At 38.3% G+C, this 18,236-nt stretch overlaps 1 protein-coding gene across 1 annotated transcript in view; it reads left to right on the top strand.

The window, feature by feature from the left end:
- The window catches only part of AGL (amylo-alpha-1, 6-glucosidase, 4-alpha-glucanotransferase), an 89,146-nt gene that overhangs the window by 27,282 nt on the left and 43,628 nt on the right, over nucleotides 1–18,236 (top strand). Inside the window, exons 6-11 of the mRNA XM_049880276.1 lie at nucleotides 6,536–6,717; nucleotides 6,881–6,992; nucleotides 9,466–9,589; nucleotides 9,935–10,037; nucleotides 10,126–10,223; nucleotides 10,868–11,007. Coding sequence (XP_049736233.1) covers nucleotides 6,536–6,717; nucleotides 6,881–6,992; nucleotides 9,466–9,589; nucleotides 9,935–10,037; nucleotides 10,126–10,223; nucleotides 10,868–11,007 — 759 coding nt within the window. The remainder of the gene's footprint in view (nucleotides 1–6,535; nucleotides 6,718–6,880; nucleotides 6,993–9,465; nucleotides 9,590–9,934; nucleotides 10,038–10,125; nucleotides 10,224–10,867; nucleotides 11,008–18,236) is intronic.

The raw sequence follows: 18,236 nt of genomic DNA, 5'->3' as shown, positions 1-18,236 counted from the left end.
GATCAATGGAACAGAATAGAGAGCCCAGAAATAGACCCATAAACATACACTCAACTGATCTTTGACAAAGGAACAAAGGCAGTTCAATGAAGAAAGGGTGGTCTGTTCAGCAAATCATGCTGTAACCCACTGGACATCCGCATGTTTAAAAAAAAAAAAAAAAAAGTGAATCTAGACATAGAACTTACACCTTTCAGAGACATGAGTGTAAAACACAAAACTATAAAACTCGTAGAAGATAACAAGAGAAAATCTAGGCGACCTTGGATTTGGCAGTGAGTTTTTAGCTACAACACTGAAAGCATGATCCATGAAATACGAAATCGCTAAGTAGAATTTCACTAAAATTAAAAAATTCTGCTCTGTGAAAGACACAAGAAAATGAAGAGACAAGCCACAGACTGGGAGAAAATCCTTGTAAAACACATGTCAAATAAACATATGTCTTGTATCCAAGACATAGAAAAGACTTTTAAAGCTCAACAATAAGAAAGCAGTCCAATCAAAAAATGGGCAAAACCTGAGAGGGGGCACAACAGAGAACCCCTGAGGGAGCAGGAGAACAGTGGGATGCAGACCCCACATTCTCATAAAAAGACCAGACTTAATGGTCTGACTGAGACTAGAAGAATCCCAGCAGTCATGGTCCCCAAACCTTCTGTTGGCCCAGGACAGGAACCATTCCAGAAGACAACTCATCAGATGTGGAATGGACTGGACAATGGGCTGGAGAGAGATGCCGATGAGGAGTGAGCTACTTGCATCAGGTGGACACTTGAGATTGTGTTGGCATCTCCTGTCTGGAGGGGAGATGGGAGGGTAGAGGGGGTTAGAAACTAGCAAAACGGTCACGGAAGAAGAGACTGGAAGAAGGGAGCGGGCTGACTCATTACGGGGAGAGTAAATGGGAGTATGTAGTAAGGTATACATAAGTTTATATGTGAGAGACTGACTTGATTTGTAAACTTTCACTTAAAGCACAATAAAAATTATTTTTAAAAAATGGGCAAAAGATCTGAACATACAACACACCAAAGAAAATACACAAATGAGACATAAGCATATGAAAAGATGATCAATATCATATGTCATTAGGGAATTACAAGTTAAAACAATAAGATACCACTATACATCTGTTGTTGTTGTTAGGTGTCCTTGAGTCAATTCTGGCTTATAGCGACCCTGTGCACAGCAGAATGAAACACTGCCTGGTCCCGCGCCATCCTCACAGTTGTTGCTATGCTTGTGCCTATTGTTGCAGCCACTATGTCAGTCTATCTCGTTGAGGGTCTTCCTCTTTTTCACTGACCCTCTGCTTTACCAAGCATAATGTCCTTCTCCAGGGACTGATTGCTCATGATAACATGTCCAAAGTATGTGAAACGTAGTCTTGCCATCCTTGCTTCTGAAGAGCATTCTGGCTGTGCTTCTTCCAAGACAGATTTTTTCATTCTTTTGGCAGTCCATTGTATATTCAGTATTCTTTGCCAGCACCACAATTCAAAGGCGTCAGTTCTTCTTCGGTCTTTTTTATTCATCATCCAGCTATGCATATGAGGCAGTTGAAAACACTATGGCTTGGGTCAGGTGCACCTTAGTCCTCAAGGTGACGTCTTTGATTTTCAACACTTCAAAGAGGTCTTTTGCAGCAGATTTTCCCAATCAATGCATCTTTTGATTTCTTGACTGCTGCTTCCATGGCTGTTGATTGTAGATCCAAGTAAAAAGAAATCCTTGACAACTTCAGTCTTTTCTCCAGTTATCATGGTGTTGCTCTTGGTCCAGTTGTGAGGATTTTTGTTTTCTTTATGTTGAGGTGTAATCCATACTGAAGGCGATGGTCTTTGATCTTCATCAGTAAGCGTTTCAAGTCCTCTTCACTTTGAGCAAGAAGGTTGTGTCATCTGCATAACTCAGGCTTTTAATGAATCTTCCTCCAATTCTGGTGCCCTGTTCTTCTTCATATAGTCCAGCTTCTCAGATTATTTAGAATAGCTAAAATACAAATCACTGACCACACCAAATGCTGCAAGGATATGGAGCAACATGAAATCTCATTCATTGCTGGTGGGGTTGTAACTTGGTATAGCCACTTGGGAAGAAAGTTTGGAAGTTTCTTATTTGCCCCAATGAGTTGAAAACTTACACCCACACAAAACCCTTTACACAAATGTTTATAGCAGTTCTATTCATAATTACCAAAACTTGGAAGCAACCAAGATGCCCTTCAATAGGATAAGCAAACTGTGGTACCTTTGTACTACGGAATATTACTCAGTAATAAAAAGAAATGAGCTAACAAGCCACAAAAAGATATGGAGGAATCTTATATGCATATTGGTAAGTGACAGAGCCAGTCTGAAAAGACTACTTATTATGTGATTCCTACTACATAACATTCTGGAAAAGGCAAAACTATAGAGACAATGAAAGTGTCAGGAGTTCAGGGAGAAAGAGGGAGCCATGAATAGGTGGGGCACAGGGGATTTTTATGCAGTGAAACTATTCTATATGATACTATAACAGTGCACATATGATATGTATTTGTCAAACCTCATAGAACTGTACAATACAAAGGGGGAGCCCTAATATAAATGATGGACTTTAGTTAATTATGTTCTATCAGTAGTCACTCATCAATTGCAAAAAATGTACCACACTAGTACAAGATGTTAATAATAGGGACAACTGAAGGGTGAGCCTCGGTACATGGGAGCTGTCTGTACTTTCTGCTCAGTTTATCTGTAAACCTAAAACTGCTGTACAAATTAAGTCTTTTTGTTTTTTTTTAAGTGAATAACCACCATGAAAAAGTCACTAGAGGGGTTCAACAATAGCTTTGAGCTGGCAGTATAAAGAATTAGCAAACTTGAAGATAGATCAATAGATATTATGCAATCTGAAGAATAGGCAGAAACAGAATAATGAACAGCGCTCCAGAGAAACATGGGACATCAGTAAGCATGCTAACATATGCATAATGGGAATACCAGAAGGAGAGGAGAGAAAAGAACAGAAAAAATTATTATAAGAAATAATGTCTGAAAGCTAACCGGACTTCCAAATTTGATGAAAAACATTATACATCTTAAAGCTCAATAAACTCCAAGTAGCATAAACACAAGGAGATCTAAACTCAGATGCGTCATAGTAAAATTGTTAAAAGCCAAAGACATAGAGAAAATCTCGAAAGGCAGATTGTCAAACTCAATTAAAAGAAAAATAAAAAAAAAACCAGATCCAACTATATGCTATAGAAGACACACTTTAGATTCAAAGATAAATAGGTTGAAAGTAAAGGATGGAAAAAGATATATCAAAGACTAGTTGCTTGGAGGTTCCCTCTCTGCTCCTGAGAAGATGCAGCCTTGCACATAGAACACAGTATTCCAGACTTCCAGGGATGCATTTGATTTTATTATGAAGTTTGGCTTCCTAAGAGTTGCCCTGGATCAGAATAGTTCATTGTCCAGTCAGTGTTTGGTTAGGGATTATGTTTAAGTCCATTGTGCCAGTAAGATTTCTGCCCTGTGTGAATGGATCTGTATGTGGTTTAAGGAATGCTGTCAAGTCTTTCTCAGGGGAGTACAGCCTAGTGCATGTACCCGGCCTTACCAGCCCCCAGAGATCTTAGGATTCCAGGAGGGCTCTCCTTGGCTGTCTCTTTCTCTGATTCTGTCTGTTAAACTTCTGGCTGTTCTGATCCTAGTGCATGCACCCAGCCTTACCAGCCCCCAGAGTTCTTAGGATTCCAGGAGGGCTTTCCTTGGCTGTCTCTTTCTCTGATTCTGTCTGTTAAACTTCTGGCTGTTCTGATGTGCTTGTATCAAAGAGCTACCAGCCTTCTCTTAATTGCTCCCTACCAACGCCTTTAGGTATGGAGTTCTCTATTCCAAATAAAATCAGATCCCTCAGGCATAACTACAGAGCTCTTCATTCTTAACGGCCTTTTTTCCCCATGAGTAGAACACCTGTGCCATTGCTTCAGAGTTGGGGGTCCAAACCTATTGCCACCGAGTCAATTCTGACTTACAACAACCCTGTAGGACACTGTAGAACTGCCCCATAGGGTTTCTAAGGCTGTAATCTTTATGGAAGCAGACTGCTACATCTTTCTCCCATGAACGGCTGGTGAGTTCAAACCACCGACCCTGTTTAGCAACCAAGCACCTAACCACTGCATCACCAGGGCTCCTAAGTTGGGAGTGGAAACTTACTTTTCTCCCCAAGTGCCACCCCCACTGTGGAGGCACTAGGGGCGGGGGATGGTAGTCCCTGGTGGTCTCAGCTTCACCCTCCCAGTGTGGAGCCTCCACTCTAAGAGCAAGCTGGAGCAGGGCAGTTGGAGTCTGATATTCTTTACCTGCCATACCTGGGGTAGGACTTCCACCTTATGAGTGGGGGCTGGGTGGAGGAAGAGAGCCCCCGTTTTCTCTGTCTGCCTGCCTGGACTAGAGCTTCTGCAACAAGGGGAGTGAGAAGCGCAGGAAGCCTGACCCAGACTGGGAGCTGTTGGGAGAGGGAGCCCCTATCTTCTTGGCAACACCTACCCAGAGTAGAGCACCTGGGATAGAGCTTCTGTAACAACTAGTTAATGGGGGGGATAAGGAAACAGGTCATGGCTCAAATGTCACAGGTTCTTGCTGTTCTTACCAAGATTTAGTAATTACCTGGAATGAATGTTTCTCCATTTACTGTATGCCCTTAGGACCATTTACAGAGACTTTAAATGATTTTTGTCTTTTTCACCGGTTGTTTGCTGAGTTCCTTACTTTGCCACTGCAGAAGTCCATGTGTAGTTTTTAATTTTGATATATCTTAAAACATAGATTGTAATTTGACTCCTGTTTTATACAGAAATAGAAAAAAAAATTAGTTTCATTACCTAATATTTAGAATTCTTTCATTTTACATTTAATTTTCTAAATGTTAGGATAAGAGACAAGATTTCAAGATATTTTACAATTTAAAAAATGTGGGCGGCATTAGTATTTAGTCTTAACACATGAAAAATGAAATTGGATGTAATTATTACTATTTTTAACAAACGAATGTCTTTTGAATTTTAATGAATGATGATCAATTTAGTGAAAACTATCTTGATGCACTGCCACAATGGGCTCAAGCATGACAACAATTATGAGGTTGGCGCAGGACTGGGGTTTCGTCATGTTGTACATAGGGTCATGAGTTGGAACCTCTCGACAGCCGCTAACGACAACAGTATTATTGATGCAAATTTGAACAATTATCAGTCTAACTTTGATTACATTTTTGCTTCTATGTATCCTGTCTTTATCCAAGTGTTTGGTTTTTGTGCGTGTAAATACTAAATAAATGGATGACTTAATAAGTAACTGAAATTAAAAATAATAATGGTTTTAAAACCTTATAAGGGTTTAAAGGTTTAAACTTTGTAAATGGCTTACAGGGGTGCTTACCTTGAGTGAATGGGGTATGAACACATTGATCTGAGCAGCAGAGTTAAGTGGTTAAGATATCAGATTTGCAAAGAGATTTACCTGAGTTAATTCCTGGCTTTGAATGACTTTGGCCGAGCTACTTGTTTTTTGGTACCACAGTTCCCCATCTCTTAAAGGATTGACAAGATAGTATGCCCTACACCATATAGCTAGGACTTGGGGATTAATGTTGTTGTTAGTTACCATTGAGTGGATTCCCACTTACTCATGATGACCCCAGGTATACAGAGTAGAGCCGTACCATCGGGTTTTTAGGGCTGTGACCTTTCGGAAGCAGATTGCCAGGCCTGTCTTCAAAGGTGCTTCTGGGTGGGTTCAAACCACCACCATTTCAGCTAGTAGTGTAGCGCTTAACCATTTGCACCACCTGGGGACTCCTCTGCGGATTAATAAATTCCTGCGTTTAAGTGCTTAAAACAGTTCTTGGCATGTAGTAGACATGCAATAATTGTTTGTACTTTTTATTTCATGTGCACTAACCAATCATGCTTATCATTATGAAGTCAGAGGGCATCAGTCCATTTTAAAGGTCAGACAAAATGTGTGTAACTTTTATTTGATGATTTAGGAAATTCAAACAGATTCTCTTCAATGTTGTCAATACTTGGAGTATTTTGCAGAACTGATTCTGTTTCTGAACTTAGTATACAAATGGATAGATATAAGTACACTTGTTCTTTGAGTATATTTCTTTGAATAGTTTCTCAGCATTGCCTTTGCCAGTCTTATCAAAACAACATATCTTTATTTATTAACCTTTTATGATTAGATATACAAAGAGCTTACCTATGAGAAAACTGATTTTATTCTGATCAGCATTATCTAAGCAGAATTTTTTTTAAGTGATAATATACAGTGAAGTAGAAGGTAGGATAGTATAACCAAAGAAAATTTTTTTCACGTTACAGCATCATTATGAAATACTGATGTTTAATGTATAAAGAAATAAGTGGTAGATGTTGACGTTTTATTTCACCTTTAAACTTAGCATAAATACTAATATCAGTCGATTTAATTACAATATTTTCCTTTATGATTCCATTTTCTTTCAGCTGCTAACAGTAAATGGATCCACGAGCATCCAGAGTGTGCATATAACCTCGTGAATTCGCCACACTTGAAACCTGCCTGGCTCTTAGACAGAGCTCTTTGGCATTTATCCTGTGATGTTGCAAAAGGGAAATACAAAGAAAAAGGATTACCTGCGTTGATTGAAAATGATCATCAAATGAATGTTAGTATGTATAGAGGAGTACCACACTAAAACAGAATAACAAAATTTCTGAAGCACATTAAATGTATGGTTGAAAATGATTTAGAATCTGTATTTTAAATATAAATAGTATTTAGTAAAAAAGGATTTTAAATACTTATTTTTAACTATTGAAATTTTTCAGTGCATTCGAAAAATAGTTGGGGAGGATGTTTTTCCAAAGATTCATCTCTGGGAGTTTTTCCAAGTAGATGTTAACAAAGCAGTTGAGCAATTTAGAAGACTTCTTACACAAGGTAAAGGGTATACACTATAATGTTCCTATCAATTTTAAGATATTTGATAAGTGATCATTAAAGGGATTATTCTCCTTTATTCTTGCTTAATATCATTATTAAATCTGTTACTATCATATGGTATTTGGGTTATTTTTTATAGTGTAGAACTGTGTTTCTGGAAGCATGGGAGAGTTAGCAGGGACATCCAAAAGGCATCTCGTAATAATACATGACATAATTATTTACCTTGGGAACTGTCTTACTTTTAGTCTCCGAACACAATGCTCAGAATATGCTAGGGCTCATATATTTGTATATATATCTGTTTAATGAATGAATATGAGGTAGGCAGAGCAAGTTGCTTTAGCTAAGAAAGGCCCCAAACAGGCTTTGAAACTGAGATATAATTGTCTTCTGCTGACTGTAATAGGGATATTAACTGAGGTAGACAGGCTTCCAGACTGATGTGACCACCATTAAAGCTGTCTAACACTGGTGACACTGAATCCAGATATTAGCCAGTACCAAAAGATAAATGAATCATCAGGTTAAGGGTGTAATTAGTCTTAAGAAGTTAACCCATCCCAGACAGATCAAGAGAAAAATGTAGAACAAAATTCAAATTCACACACACACACACAAAAGATCAGGTCTGCTGTTCTGGCAGAGACTGGAGAAACTCCAAGAATATTGCCCCTGGACACCTTTTTAACTTAGTATGGCAGTCACCCCTGAGGTTTACCCTTCAGCCAAAGATTAGACAGGTCTATAGGGCCAACAATAATACACATGAGGAACGTGCTTTATAGTTCAATCATGTGTATAAGACTGATGAGCACACCAGTCTAAAAACAAAGATGAGAAGGCAGAAAGGGACAGGAAAATTGGCCAAATGGAAACAGGGCATCAGGGGTGGAGAAGGGGGGAGTGTTGACACATCATGGGGTTGGCAACAAATGTCACGAAACAATTTGTGTATTAACTGTTAATGAGAAACTAATTTGCTCTGTAAACTTTCACCTAAATCACAACTTTAAAAAGTATGTAATAAAGAAGTTAGTGCATGTGCCACAAACAAAATAGGATAGGAAGAACTATACTAGGAGAGAAATTAGGGTTTTTAGGAGACAACGTAGAGAGGACTATAACAATCAGCCTGTATTCACCTTGAGCAACAGAGGAAGAAGAATGTGTGGCTAATTGCCCCCATGAACGACTGCCTTCTTTGCCATGAGACCAGAAGAACTGAATGATACCTGTTTACCATTACTGAACGTTTTGATCAAAGATTCCATAAAAGAATCCTGATCAAAAAGGAGAAAATCCAGAACAGAATTTCAAATTCTCATAGAATCCAGACTTTCTGGAGTCATGGGGGGTGGATGAACCCCTGAAACTAGTGCTCCAAGATAATCTTTAAACCTTAAACCAAAAAGATGCCCTGAAGTTATCTTAAAACCAAACAATAGTTTAACTAATAAAAAAGGCCTGACTGGAGCATTATGCTGTGTTAGGAACTGTTTGGGATCAAGTTGACAACAGCAACTAGAAAGTTTAAACAGGAACCTTAGGGGGTGGAGCAGCAAATTTGTGTTAATGAGGGATGCACAACTCAGAAAAGGAGGGTGAGAGCAGTTGCACAACTTGAAGAATGTAATCAGTGTCACTAAATTGTACATGTAGCAACTGTTGAATTTTGGTATATGTTTTGCTGTGTATATTCCCAATGACAACAAAATAAATACAATTTAGGAGAAAAAAAGTGTGATTAGTGCAGGACAGCTTAGTGGGGAGAATCTTTGGGGGCTCTTAAAATAAGGAATTCTCTTCTTACATCCAGAAACCAGAACTAGAGTAGCACCCAAAAATACTGCCTTCGAGGTAAAGCCAGTATGGTCCAGGAAACTCAGGGTCACATTCACATATCAGCTTTTGTAATAGTGTAACACCTTAGTACATGAATTTTTGATACTGACTTTCATTTATATTTCATTTCAAAAAAGGGCCTTGTCTTCTCCTCCCTCTGATACTTATAAGCTGTGTTGTTGTTGTGCAATCTTTGAAGAAAAAGAACTCCAGAAGTTAAGGTATTTGGTAGCACTTGGGGAAAAAAAATGTGTTTCACCACAATCCCTAATGTGCTAAAAAAAAAAAAAAAAAATGACTAGAATAAATGAAAGCTATCTGAGGCTGGGGTTGAACTGATTGGAATCCCTGTGTTTTTCTTCTATAATGTTGTTTTCTGTGTACATGTGTACCTGTGTACATGCGTACCTGTGTACATGCGTACCTGTGTATATGCGTACCTGTGTATATGTGTGTTATGCAGATGATATGCAGGAGAATGGGGAGGGGAAGATAGAAAGAATGCTTGTGAAATAAACATGTTTTATTTTTCTATGAAAATATGTAGACTAGAAAATTTGAAAGCAATAACAGATAACAGTCTCCTCGTAGATATTTGCCTTGAAGGTATTGTCTTTTTTTTCAGAACATAGGAAAATAACTAAGTCTGACCCAGTGCAACATCTTAAGATTATTCAAGATCCTGAATACCGACGGCTTGGCTGTACAGTAGATATGGACCTTGCACTAGCAACTTTCATACCACATGAGTATGATACGTACTTTTCTATGAAATAAAGAATAATTTTACTTATAAACCTTTATAGCTAGTATAATTTTCATACTATTTATTAAAACTCTTAATAGAAAATGAACTAAAGCAATTCACCACATAATTCTACCACCTTGACACATGACATTTTTCCCCCTTTTTCTGTTTGCCAGACCATGTTCCTATCTACGTCTTTAAAATTTTTTATAATGGAAAACTCCTTAAGCCATCATGAAAATTCTGATGAATATGTTTAGTTTTTGTGACCCTCATTAGAAAGTTTTTAAATGTAGAATTTGTAAAACCATTAAATCATAAGCTTGTGTTGATTTCTCTGCTCTAGCAAAGGGCCAGCTGCAATTGATGAATGCTGTAATTGGTTCCGTAAGAGAATTGAGGAATTAAATTCAGAGAAGCGTCAACTCGTGAACTATCATCAGGAACAGGTTTTACTTACTTTGAACTGCCGCTTTTCCTTGTGTCTTAATCCTGGTTTTTTCCTTTGTTGAAGTAACATAATTTAATGTTTTCTAGGCTGTTAATTGCATTTTGGGAAATGTTTTTTATGAACGACTGGCGGGCCATGGTCCTAAAGTAGGACCTGTCACTAGAAAATATCCTTTAGTTACCAGGTACTTCATTTTTGTTTTATTCGCATTGAACGTTGAAGATTGTATTTAACTTTGCAAATTTACCTAAACATTTCCTTTAACGTGTGACTTCAGTACATTTCTTAAATTGAAATCGAAGTTTTTGTTTAGGAACTAGGCTTAATATTAAATAATTTTGTTAAACAGATCTTTCGTTAGAGAAACTGTCATCAATAGGAGCCAGTTTATAATTATTATTTGTATTAATACTTCAGGAGGGCTGCATACTACTAATAAACTCTGTGTTAATCAGATTGAGCAAGTATTTGGCACCTTACTTTATGAGCAATGTGCCACATAGATTATTAGGTAACTAGATGGTAGTTAATAACATCAGTCCTTCAGGGATTTTCTTAGTAATTTTATGAAGTTTTTTGTCTTGTTTTAAAATATTCCTTAAAATGTTAGCTGGACTTGCTGTAATGCTGCCTCTACATTACTCATAGCCTTCTACTTGAACTCAAAAAGCCTGCTGCTGTCTCAGATCTATATTGCAGTTTATTTCATGTAAACAAATCTTATTATTCTACTCATTAGGGAATGGAGATTAATTTTCATATTGCTAATTCAAAATCTCCCCAAGGAATTTCTCTACAGGGGTTTAATATTTAGTTGTCTGTCTGTAGATATTTTACTTTCCCGTTTGAAGAAATGACCCTCTCCGCAGAAGAATCTATGATTCATTTCCCCGATAAAGCTTGTTTTCTGATGGCGCACAATGGCTGGGTCATGGGAGATGATCCTCTTCGAAACTTTGCTGAACCAGGTCTGTCAACTTTGTAACTTCTGTGTGGTTAGTAAATGGTAGGCTCACAATACAAGCTGTTTTATCGAAACCCCTTCCCTCCCAACTAGGCCAGTGTTTTCCAAACTGTTTCTTCTCAGAGGTGCCATAGCAGGTATATAATTTGAGAGAGAAAAGAAGGGATTAACCACTAGGGCGGGACTCATCTTTGTCGCTGGTGGTGATAATACACCACAACTCCTTTCCTCTTCTTTCCCTTTCTCTCACTCACACAGAATAGCTTTTATCTATCTATTTTGTATATGGTGCTTCTACATAAGATTTTATTTGGGCAAAAAAAATCATTCTATTGGATTTTTAAGAGAAATTTGAAACTACTACTATAAGATTCTGTTGCTATAATAGATACTTCCATGCATTGACCAGAGCAGTGTTAAGGTATTTGAATGGCAGTTAAACAAGAAACTAATTGTTTTTAGGTTTCTCTATCCTTACAGTCTCAGGGTCTTCTTTTTCTGTAGGTACTTAACTGCCAGGAAGAATTTAGCAGGGGACTCATCAATATATTTATTTTTCAGCATTTCAGAACTGGGAGTCAAGTTTAGTGGCATTCAATTAAATTCAGAAATCTTACACTTTTTTTTAAAACTGTAACTGGGTTTAAATACACCCTCTCCTTTCTAGCCATTTTACGTGAAAAAAGCTATACAGCTCTATGCCATGGATTGAATATAACCTATGGCAAAAAATAAATAGAAAGGTAGAGATGGAGTTTTAAACGCTTTTCTTAGAACTATAGTTTTTAAAAGCTGGTAATACTACTATTTCTGTTTTCCTTTTTTTTTTGTTCTTCTCAGGTTTACTATTTCTCAAGATCTTATAATAGTGGTCTTATACAATATTTGTCCTTTTGCCTCTAATTTCGCTCAGCATAATGCCTTCCAGGTTCCTCCATGTTATGAAATGTTTCAGAGATTCGTCACTGTTCTTTATCGATGCGTAGTATTCCATTGTGTGAATATACCACAATTTATTTACCCATTCATCCGTTGATGGACACCTTGGTTGCTTCCAACTTTTTGCTATTGTAAACAGAGCTGCGATAAACATGGGTGTGCATATATCTGTTTGTATGAAGGCTCTTGTATCTCTAGGGTATATTCCTAGGAGTGGGATTTCTGGGTTGTATGGTAGTTCTATTTCTAACTGTTTAAGATAACGCCAGATAGATTTCCAAAGTGGTTGTACCATTTTACATTCCCACCAGCAGTGTATGAGAGTTCCAATCTCTCCGCAGCCTCTCCAACATTTATTATTTTGTGTTTTTTGGATTAATGCCAGTCTAGTTGGTGTGAGATGGAATCTCATCGTAGTTTTAATTTGCATTTCTCTAATGGCTAATGATCGAGAGCATTTTCTCATGTATCTGTTGGCTGCCTGAATATCTTCTTTAGTGAAATGTGTGTTCATATCCTTTGCCCACTTCTTGATTGGGTTGTTTGTCTTTTTGTGATTGAGTTTTGACAGAATCATGTAGATTTTAGAGATCAGGCGCTGGTCGGAGATGTCATAGCTGAAAATTCTTTCCCAATCTGTAGGTGGTCTTTTTACTCTTTTGGTGAAGTCTTTAGATGAGCATAGGTGTTTGATTTTTAGGAGCTCCCAGTTATCGGGTTTCTCTTCATCATTTTTGGTAATGTTTTGTATTCTGTTTATACCTTGTATTAGGGCTCCTAGGGTTGTCCCAATTTTTTCTTCCATGATCTTTATCGTTTTAGTCTTTATGTTTAGGTCTTTGATCCACTTGGAGTTAGTTTTTGTGCATGGTGTGAGGTATGGGTCCTGTTTCATTTTTTTGCAAATGGATATCCAGTTATGCCAGCACCATTTGTTAAAAAGGCTATCTTTTCCCCAGTTAATTGACACTGGTCCTTTGTCAAATATCAGCTGCTCATACGTGGATGGATCTATGTCTGGGTTCTCAATTCTGTTCCATTGGTCTATGTGTCTGTTGTTGTACCAGTACCAGGCTGTTTTGACTACTGTGGCTGTGTAATAGGTTCTGAAGTCAGGTAAGGTGAGGCCTCCCACTTTCTTCTTCTTTTTCAGTAGTGCTTTGCTTATCCGGGGCTTCTTTCCCTTCCATATGAAATTGGTGATTTGTTTCTCTATCCCCTTAAAATATGACATTGGAATTTGGATCGGAAGTGCGTTAAATGTATAGATGGCTTTTGGTAGAATAGACATTTTTACTATGTTAAGTCTTCCTATCCATGAGCAAGGTATGTTTTTCCACTTAAGTATGTCCTTTTGAATTTCTTGTAGTAGAGCTTTGTAGTTTTCTTTGTATAGGTCTTTTACATCTTTGGTAAGATTTATTCCTAAGTATCTTATCTTCTTGGGGGCTACTGTGAATGGTATTGATTTGGTTATTTCCTCTTCGGTGTTCTTTTTGTTGATGTAGAGGAATCCAAGTGATTTTTGTATGTTTATTTTATAACCTGAGACTCTGCCAAACTCTTCTATTAGTTTCAGTAGTTTTCTGGAGGATTCCTTAGGGTTTTCTGTGTATATAATCATGTCATCTGCAAATAGTGATAACTTTACTTCTTCCTTGCCAATCCGGATACCTTTTATTTCTTTGTCTAGCCTAATTGCCCTGGCTAAGACTTCCAGCACGATGTTGAATAAGAGCGGTGATAAAGGGCATTCTTGTCTGGTTCCCGTTCTCAAGGGAAATGCTTTCAGGTTCTCTCCATTTAGAGTGATATTGGCTGTTGGCTTTGCATAGATGCCCTTTATTATGTTGAGGAATTTTCCTTCAATTTCTATTTTGGTAAGAGTTTTTATCATGAATGGGTGTTGGACTTTGTCAAATGCCTTTTCTGCGTCAATTGATAAGATCATGTGGTTTTTGTCTTTTGTTTTATTTATGTGATGGATTACATTAATGGTTTTTCTGATATTAAACCAGCCTTGCATACCTGGTATAAATCCCACTTGATCAGGGTGAATTATTTTTTTGATGTGTTGTTGGATTCTATTGGCTAGAATTTTGTTGAGGATTTTTGCATCAATGTTCATGAGGGATATAGGTCTATAATTTTCTTTTTTTGTAATGTCTTTACCTGGTTTTGGTATCAGGGAGATGGTAGCTTCATAGAATGAGTTGGGTAGTATTCCGTCATTTTCTATGCTTTGGAATACCTTTAGTAGTAGTGGTGTTAACTCTTCTCTGAAAGTTTGGTAGAACTCTGCAGTGAAGCCGTCCGGGCCAGGGCTTTTTTTTGTTGGGAGTTTTTTGATTACCGTTTCAATCTCTTTTTTTGTTATGGGTCTATTTAGTTGTTCTACTTCTGAATGTGTTAGTTTAGGTAGGTAGTGTTTTTCCAGGAATTCATCCATTTCTTCTAGGTTTGCAAATTTGTTAGAGTACAATTTTTCATAATAATCTGAAATGATTCTTTTAATTTCATTTGGTTCTGTTGTGATGTGGTCCTTCTCATTTCTTATTCAGGTTATTTGTTTCCTTTCCTGTATTTCTTTAGTCAGTCTAGCCAATGGTTTATCAATTTTGTTAATTTTTTCAAAGAACCAGCTTTTGGCTTTGTTAATTCTTTCGATTGTTTTTCTGTTCTCTAATTCATTTAGTTCAGCTCTAATTTTTATTATTTGTTTTCTTCTGGTGCCTGATGGATTCTTTTGTTGCTCACTTTCTATTTGTTCAAGTTGTAGGGACACTTCTCTGATTTTGGCTCTTTCTTCTTTTTGTATGTGTGCATTTGATATAAATTGGCCTCTGAGCACTGCTTTTGCTGTGTCCCAGAGGTTTTGATAGGAAGTATTTTCATTCTCGTTGCTTTCTAGGAATTTCCTTATTCCCTCCTTGATGTCTTCTATAACCCAGTCTTTTTTCAGGAGGGTATTGTTCATTTTCCAAGTATTTGATTTCTTTTCCCTAGTTTTTCTGTTATTGATCTCCAGTTTTATTGCCTTGTGGTCTGAGAAGATGCTTTGTAATATTTCGATGTTTTGGACTCTGCAAAGGTTTGTTTTATGACCTAATATGTGGTCTATTCTAGAGAATGTTCCATGTGCGCTAGAAAAAAAAGTATATTTTGCAGCAGTTGGGTGGAGAGTTCTGTATAAGTCAATGAGGTCAAGTTGGTTGATTGTTGTAATTAGATCTTCCGTGTCTCTGTTGAGCTTCTTACTGGATGTCCTGTCCTTCTCCGAAAGTGGTGTGTTGAAGTCTCCTACTATAATTGTGGAGGTATCTATCTCGCTTTTCAATTCTGTTAAAATTTGATTTATGTATCTTGCAGCCCTGTCATTGGGTGCATAAATATTTAATATGGTTATGTCTTCCTGATCAATTGTCCCTTTTATCATTATATAGTGTCCTTCTTTATCCTTTGTGGTGGATTTAAGTCTAAAGTCTATTTTGTCAGAAATTAATATTGCTACTCCTCTTCTTTTTTGCTTATTGTTTGCTTGATATACTTTTTTCCATCCTTTGAGTTTTAGTTTGTTTGTGTCTCTAAGTCTAAGGTGTGTCTCTTGTAGGCAGCATATAGATGGATCGTGTTTCTTTAACCAGTCTGTGACTCTCTGTCTCTTTATTGGTGCATTTAGTCCATTTACATTCAGGGTAATTATAGATAAATAAGTTTTTAGTGCTGTCATTTTGATGCCTTTTTATGTGTGTTGTTGACAATTTCATTTTTCCACATACTTTTTTGTGCTGAGGTGTTTTTCTTAGTAAATTGTGAGATCCTCATTTTCATAGTGCTTGACTTTATGTTAGTTGAGTCATTACGTTTTTCTTGGTTTTTATCTTGAGTTATAGAGTTGTTATACCTTTTTGTGGTTACCTTATTATTTGCCCCTATTTTTCTAAGTAAAAACCTAACTTGTATTGTTCTATATCGCCTTGTATCACTCTCCATATGGCAGTTCAATGTCTCCTGTATTTAGACCCTCTTTTTGATTATTGTGATCTTTTACCTATTGACTTCCATGATTCCCTGTTACGTGTATTTTTATTTATTTATTTTTTAATTAATCTTGTTTGTTTTTGTGATTTCCCTATTTGAGTTGATATCAGGACGTTCTGTTTTGTGACCTTGTGTTGTGCTGATATCTGATATTATTGGTTCTCTGACCAAACAATATCCTTTAGTATTTCTTGTAGCTTTGGTTTGGTTTTTACAAATTCTCTAAACTTGTGTTTGTCCGTAAATATCTTAATTTCGCCTTCATATTTCAGAGAGAGTTTTGCTGGATATATGATCCTTGGCTGGCAGTTTTTCTCCTTCAGTGTTCTGTATATGTCGTCCCATTCCCTTCTTGCCTGCATGGTTTCTGCTGAGTAGTCAGAACATATTCTTATTGATTCTCCCTTGAAGGAAACCTTTCTTTTCTCCCTGGCTGCTTTTAAAATTTTCTGTTTATCTTTGGTTTTGGTGAGTTTGATGATAATATGTCTTGGTGTTTTTCTTTTTGTATCAATCTTAAATGGGGTTCGATGAGCATCTTGGATAGCTATCCTTTCGTCTTTCATGATGTCAGGGAAGTTTTCTGTCAGGAGTTCTTCAACTATTTTCTCTGTGTTTTCTGTCCCCCCTCCCTGTTCTGGGACTCCAATCACCCATGGGTTATCCTTCTTGATAGAGTCCCACATAATTCTTAGGGTTTCTTCATTTTTTTTAATTCTTTTATCCGATTTTTTTTCAGCTATGTTGGTGTTGATTCCCTGGTCCTCCAGATGTCCCAGTCTGCATTCTAATTGCTCGAGTCTGCTCCTCTGACTTCCTATTGCATTGTCTAATTCTGTTATTTTATTGTTAATCTTTTGGATTTCTACATGTTGTCTCTCTATGGATTCTTGCAACTTATTAATTTTTCCAGTATGTTCTTGAATAATCTTTTTGAGTTCTTCAACAGTTTTATCAGTGTGTTCCTTGGCTTTTTCTGCAGTTATCCTAATTTCATTTGTGATATCATTAAGCATTCTGTAAATTAGTTTTTTATATTCTGTATCTGATAATTCCAAGATTGTATCTTCATTTGGGAAAGGTTTTGATTCTTTCGTTTGGGGGGTTGGAGAAGCTGTCACGGTCTGCTTCTTTAAGTGGTTTGATATGGATTGTTGTCTCTGAGCCATCACTGGGAAACTAGTTTTTCCAGAAAATCCGCTAAAAAAAAAAATGCAGTCAGATCCCTATCAGAGTTCTCCCTCTGGCTCAGGCTATTCAGATGTTAATGAAGCCGCCTGGGGAGGGTGGGGGAGGGAACAGAGAGATAGGAGAGTAGCACCTCAGAATATAGCCAGAGTTGCTTGTCTTGCTTGGAATGGCTATTATATCTGAGATTCCCGCGGGCGCGTCGCCTATGTGTGCTGGCTGTGTGGAGATTTCCCCCGGGGGTTCTGGCCCGCTGGAGTCACGGTCAGATCCTCCGCTTCCAGCCCCACGCCCAGCGTCAAGGCTCCCCTACTTGGGCGGTGCACTCTCGACTCCAAAATCAGTCGCTGCCTCCCGGGGACTTCTCGTCCCTCCAGCCGCGTGGCCGTGCCGCCCCGAGAACCAGTTGAACCTCCTCCCGGGGTTAGTTCAGATGGGTGGAGCAGGTCCCCGTGCTTGTGCCGTGACCGAGTGTCCCAGCTGGGACGCTGTTCTCCCCACTCCAATACCAGTCGCTGCCTCCCGGGGGTCTCTCCTACCGGCTGCGTCCCACGCCGCCCGCGCGACCCGGCTGGTCCCCTTCCCGGGGTTAGTTCAGGGGGGTGGAGCAACTCTCCGTGTTTATGGCGTACCTGCGTCCAGGCCAAATCCCTGCGGGATGGTTCCCCGGCTCGGATGCTGCTCTTTCTGCTCCAAGACCAGTCACTGCCTCCTGGGGACTTCTCCTACCGGTTGCGTCCCACGCCGCCCGTGGAACCGGCTGGTCCCCCTCCCGGGGTTAGTTCAGGAGGGTGGAGCAGGTCTCTGTGCTTGTGCCGTACCTGACTGGTACGCTGGCTCCAGGCTCTGGAAACAATCGCTGCTTCCCCGTATTAGTTCGTTCTCCGTCTCTAAATCTGTGTTTGTTGTTCAGGGTTCGTAGATTGTTATGTATGTGATCGATTCACTTGTTTTTCCGTGTCTTTGTTGTAAGAGGGATCCGAGGTAGCGTCTGCCTAGTCTGCCATCTTGGCTCCGCCCCCTCTCTGTTTTCCTTTTAAATACAACTTGTCATTTTGAAGTGGA

The sequence above is a fragment of the Elephas maximus genome, chromosome 3, assembly GCF_024166365.1.
Source record: "Elephas maximus indicus isolate mEleMax1 chromosome 3, mEleMax1 primary haplotype, whole genome shotgun sequence".
Taxonomy (NCBI): Eukaryota; Metazoa; Chordata; class Mammalia; order Proboscidea; family Elephantidae; genus Elephas; species Elephas maximus.
Note: the sequence above shows the minus strand (reverse complement) of the source record. Positions and strands in the feature narration are given on the sequence as shown.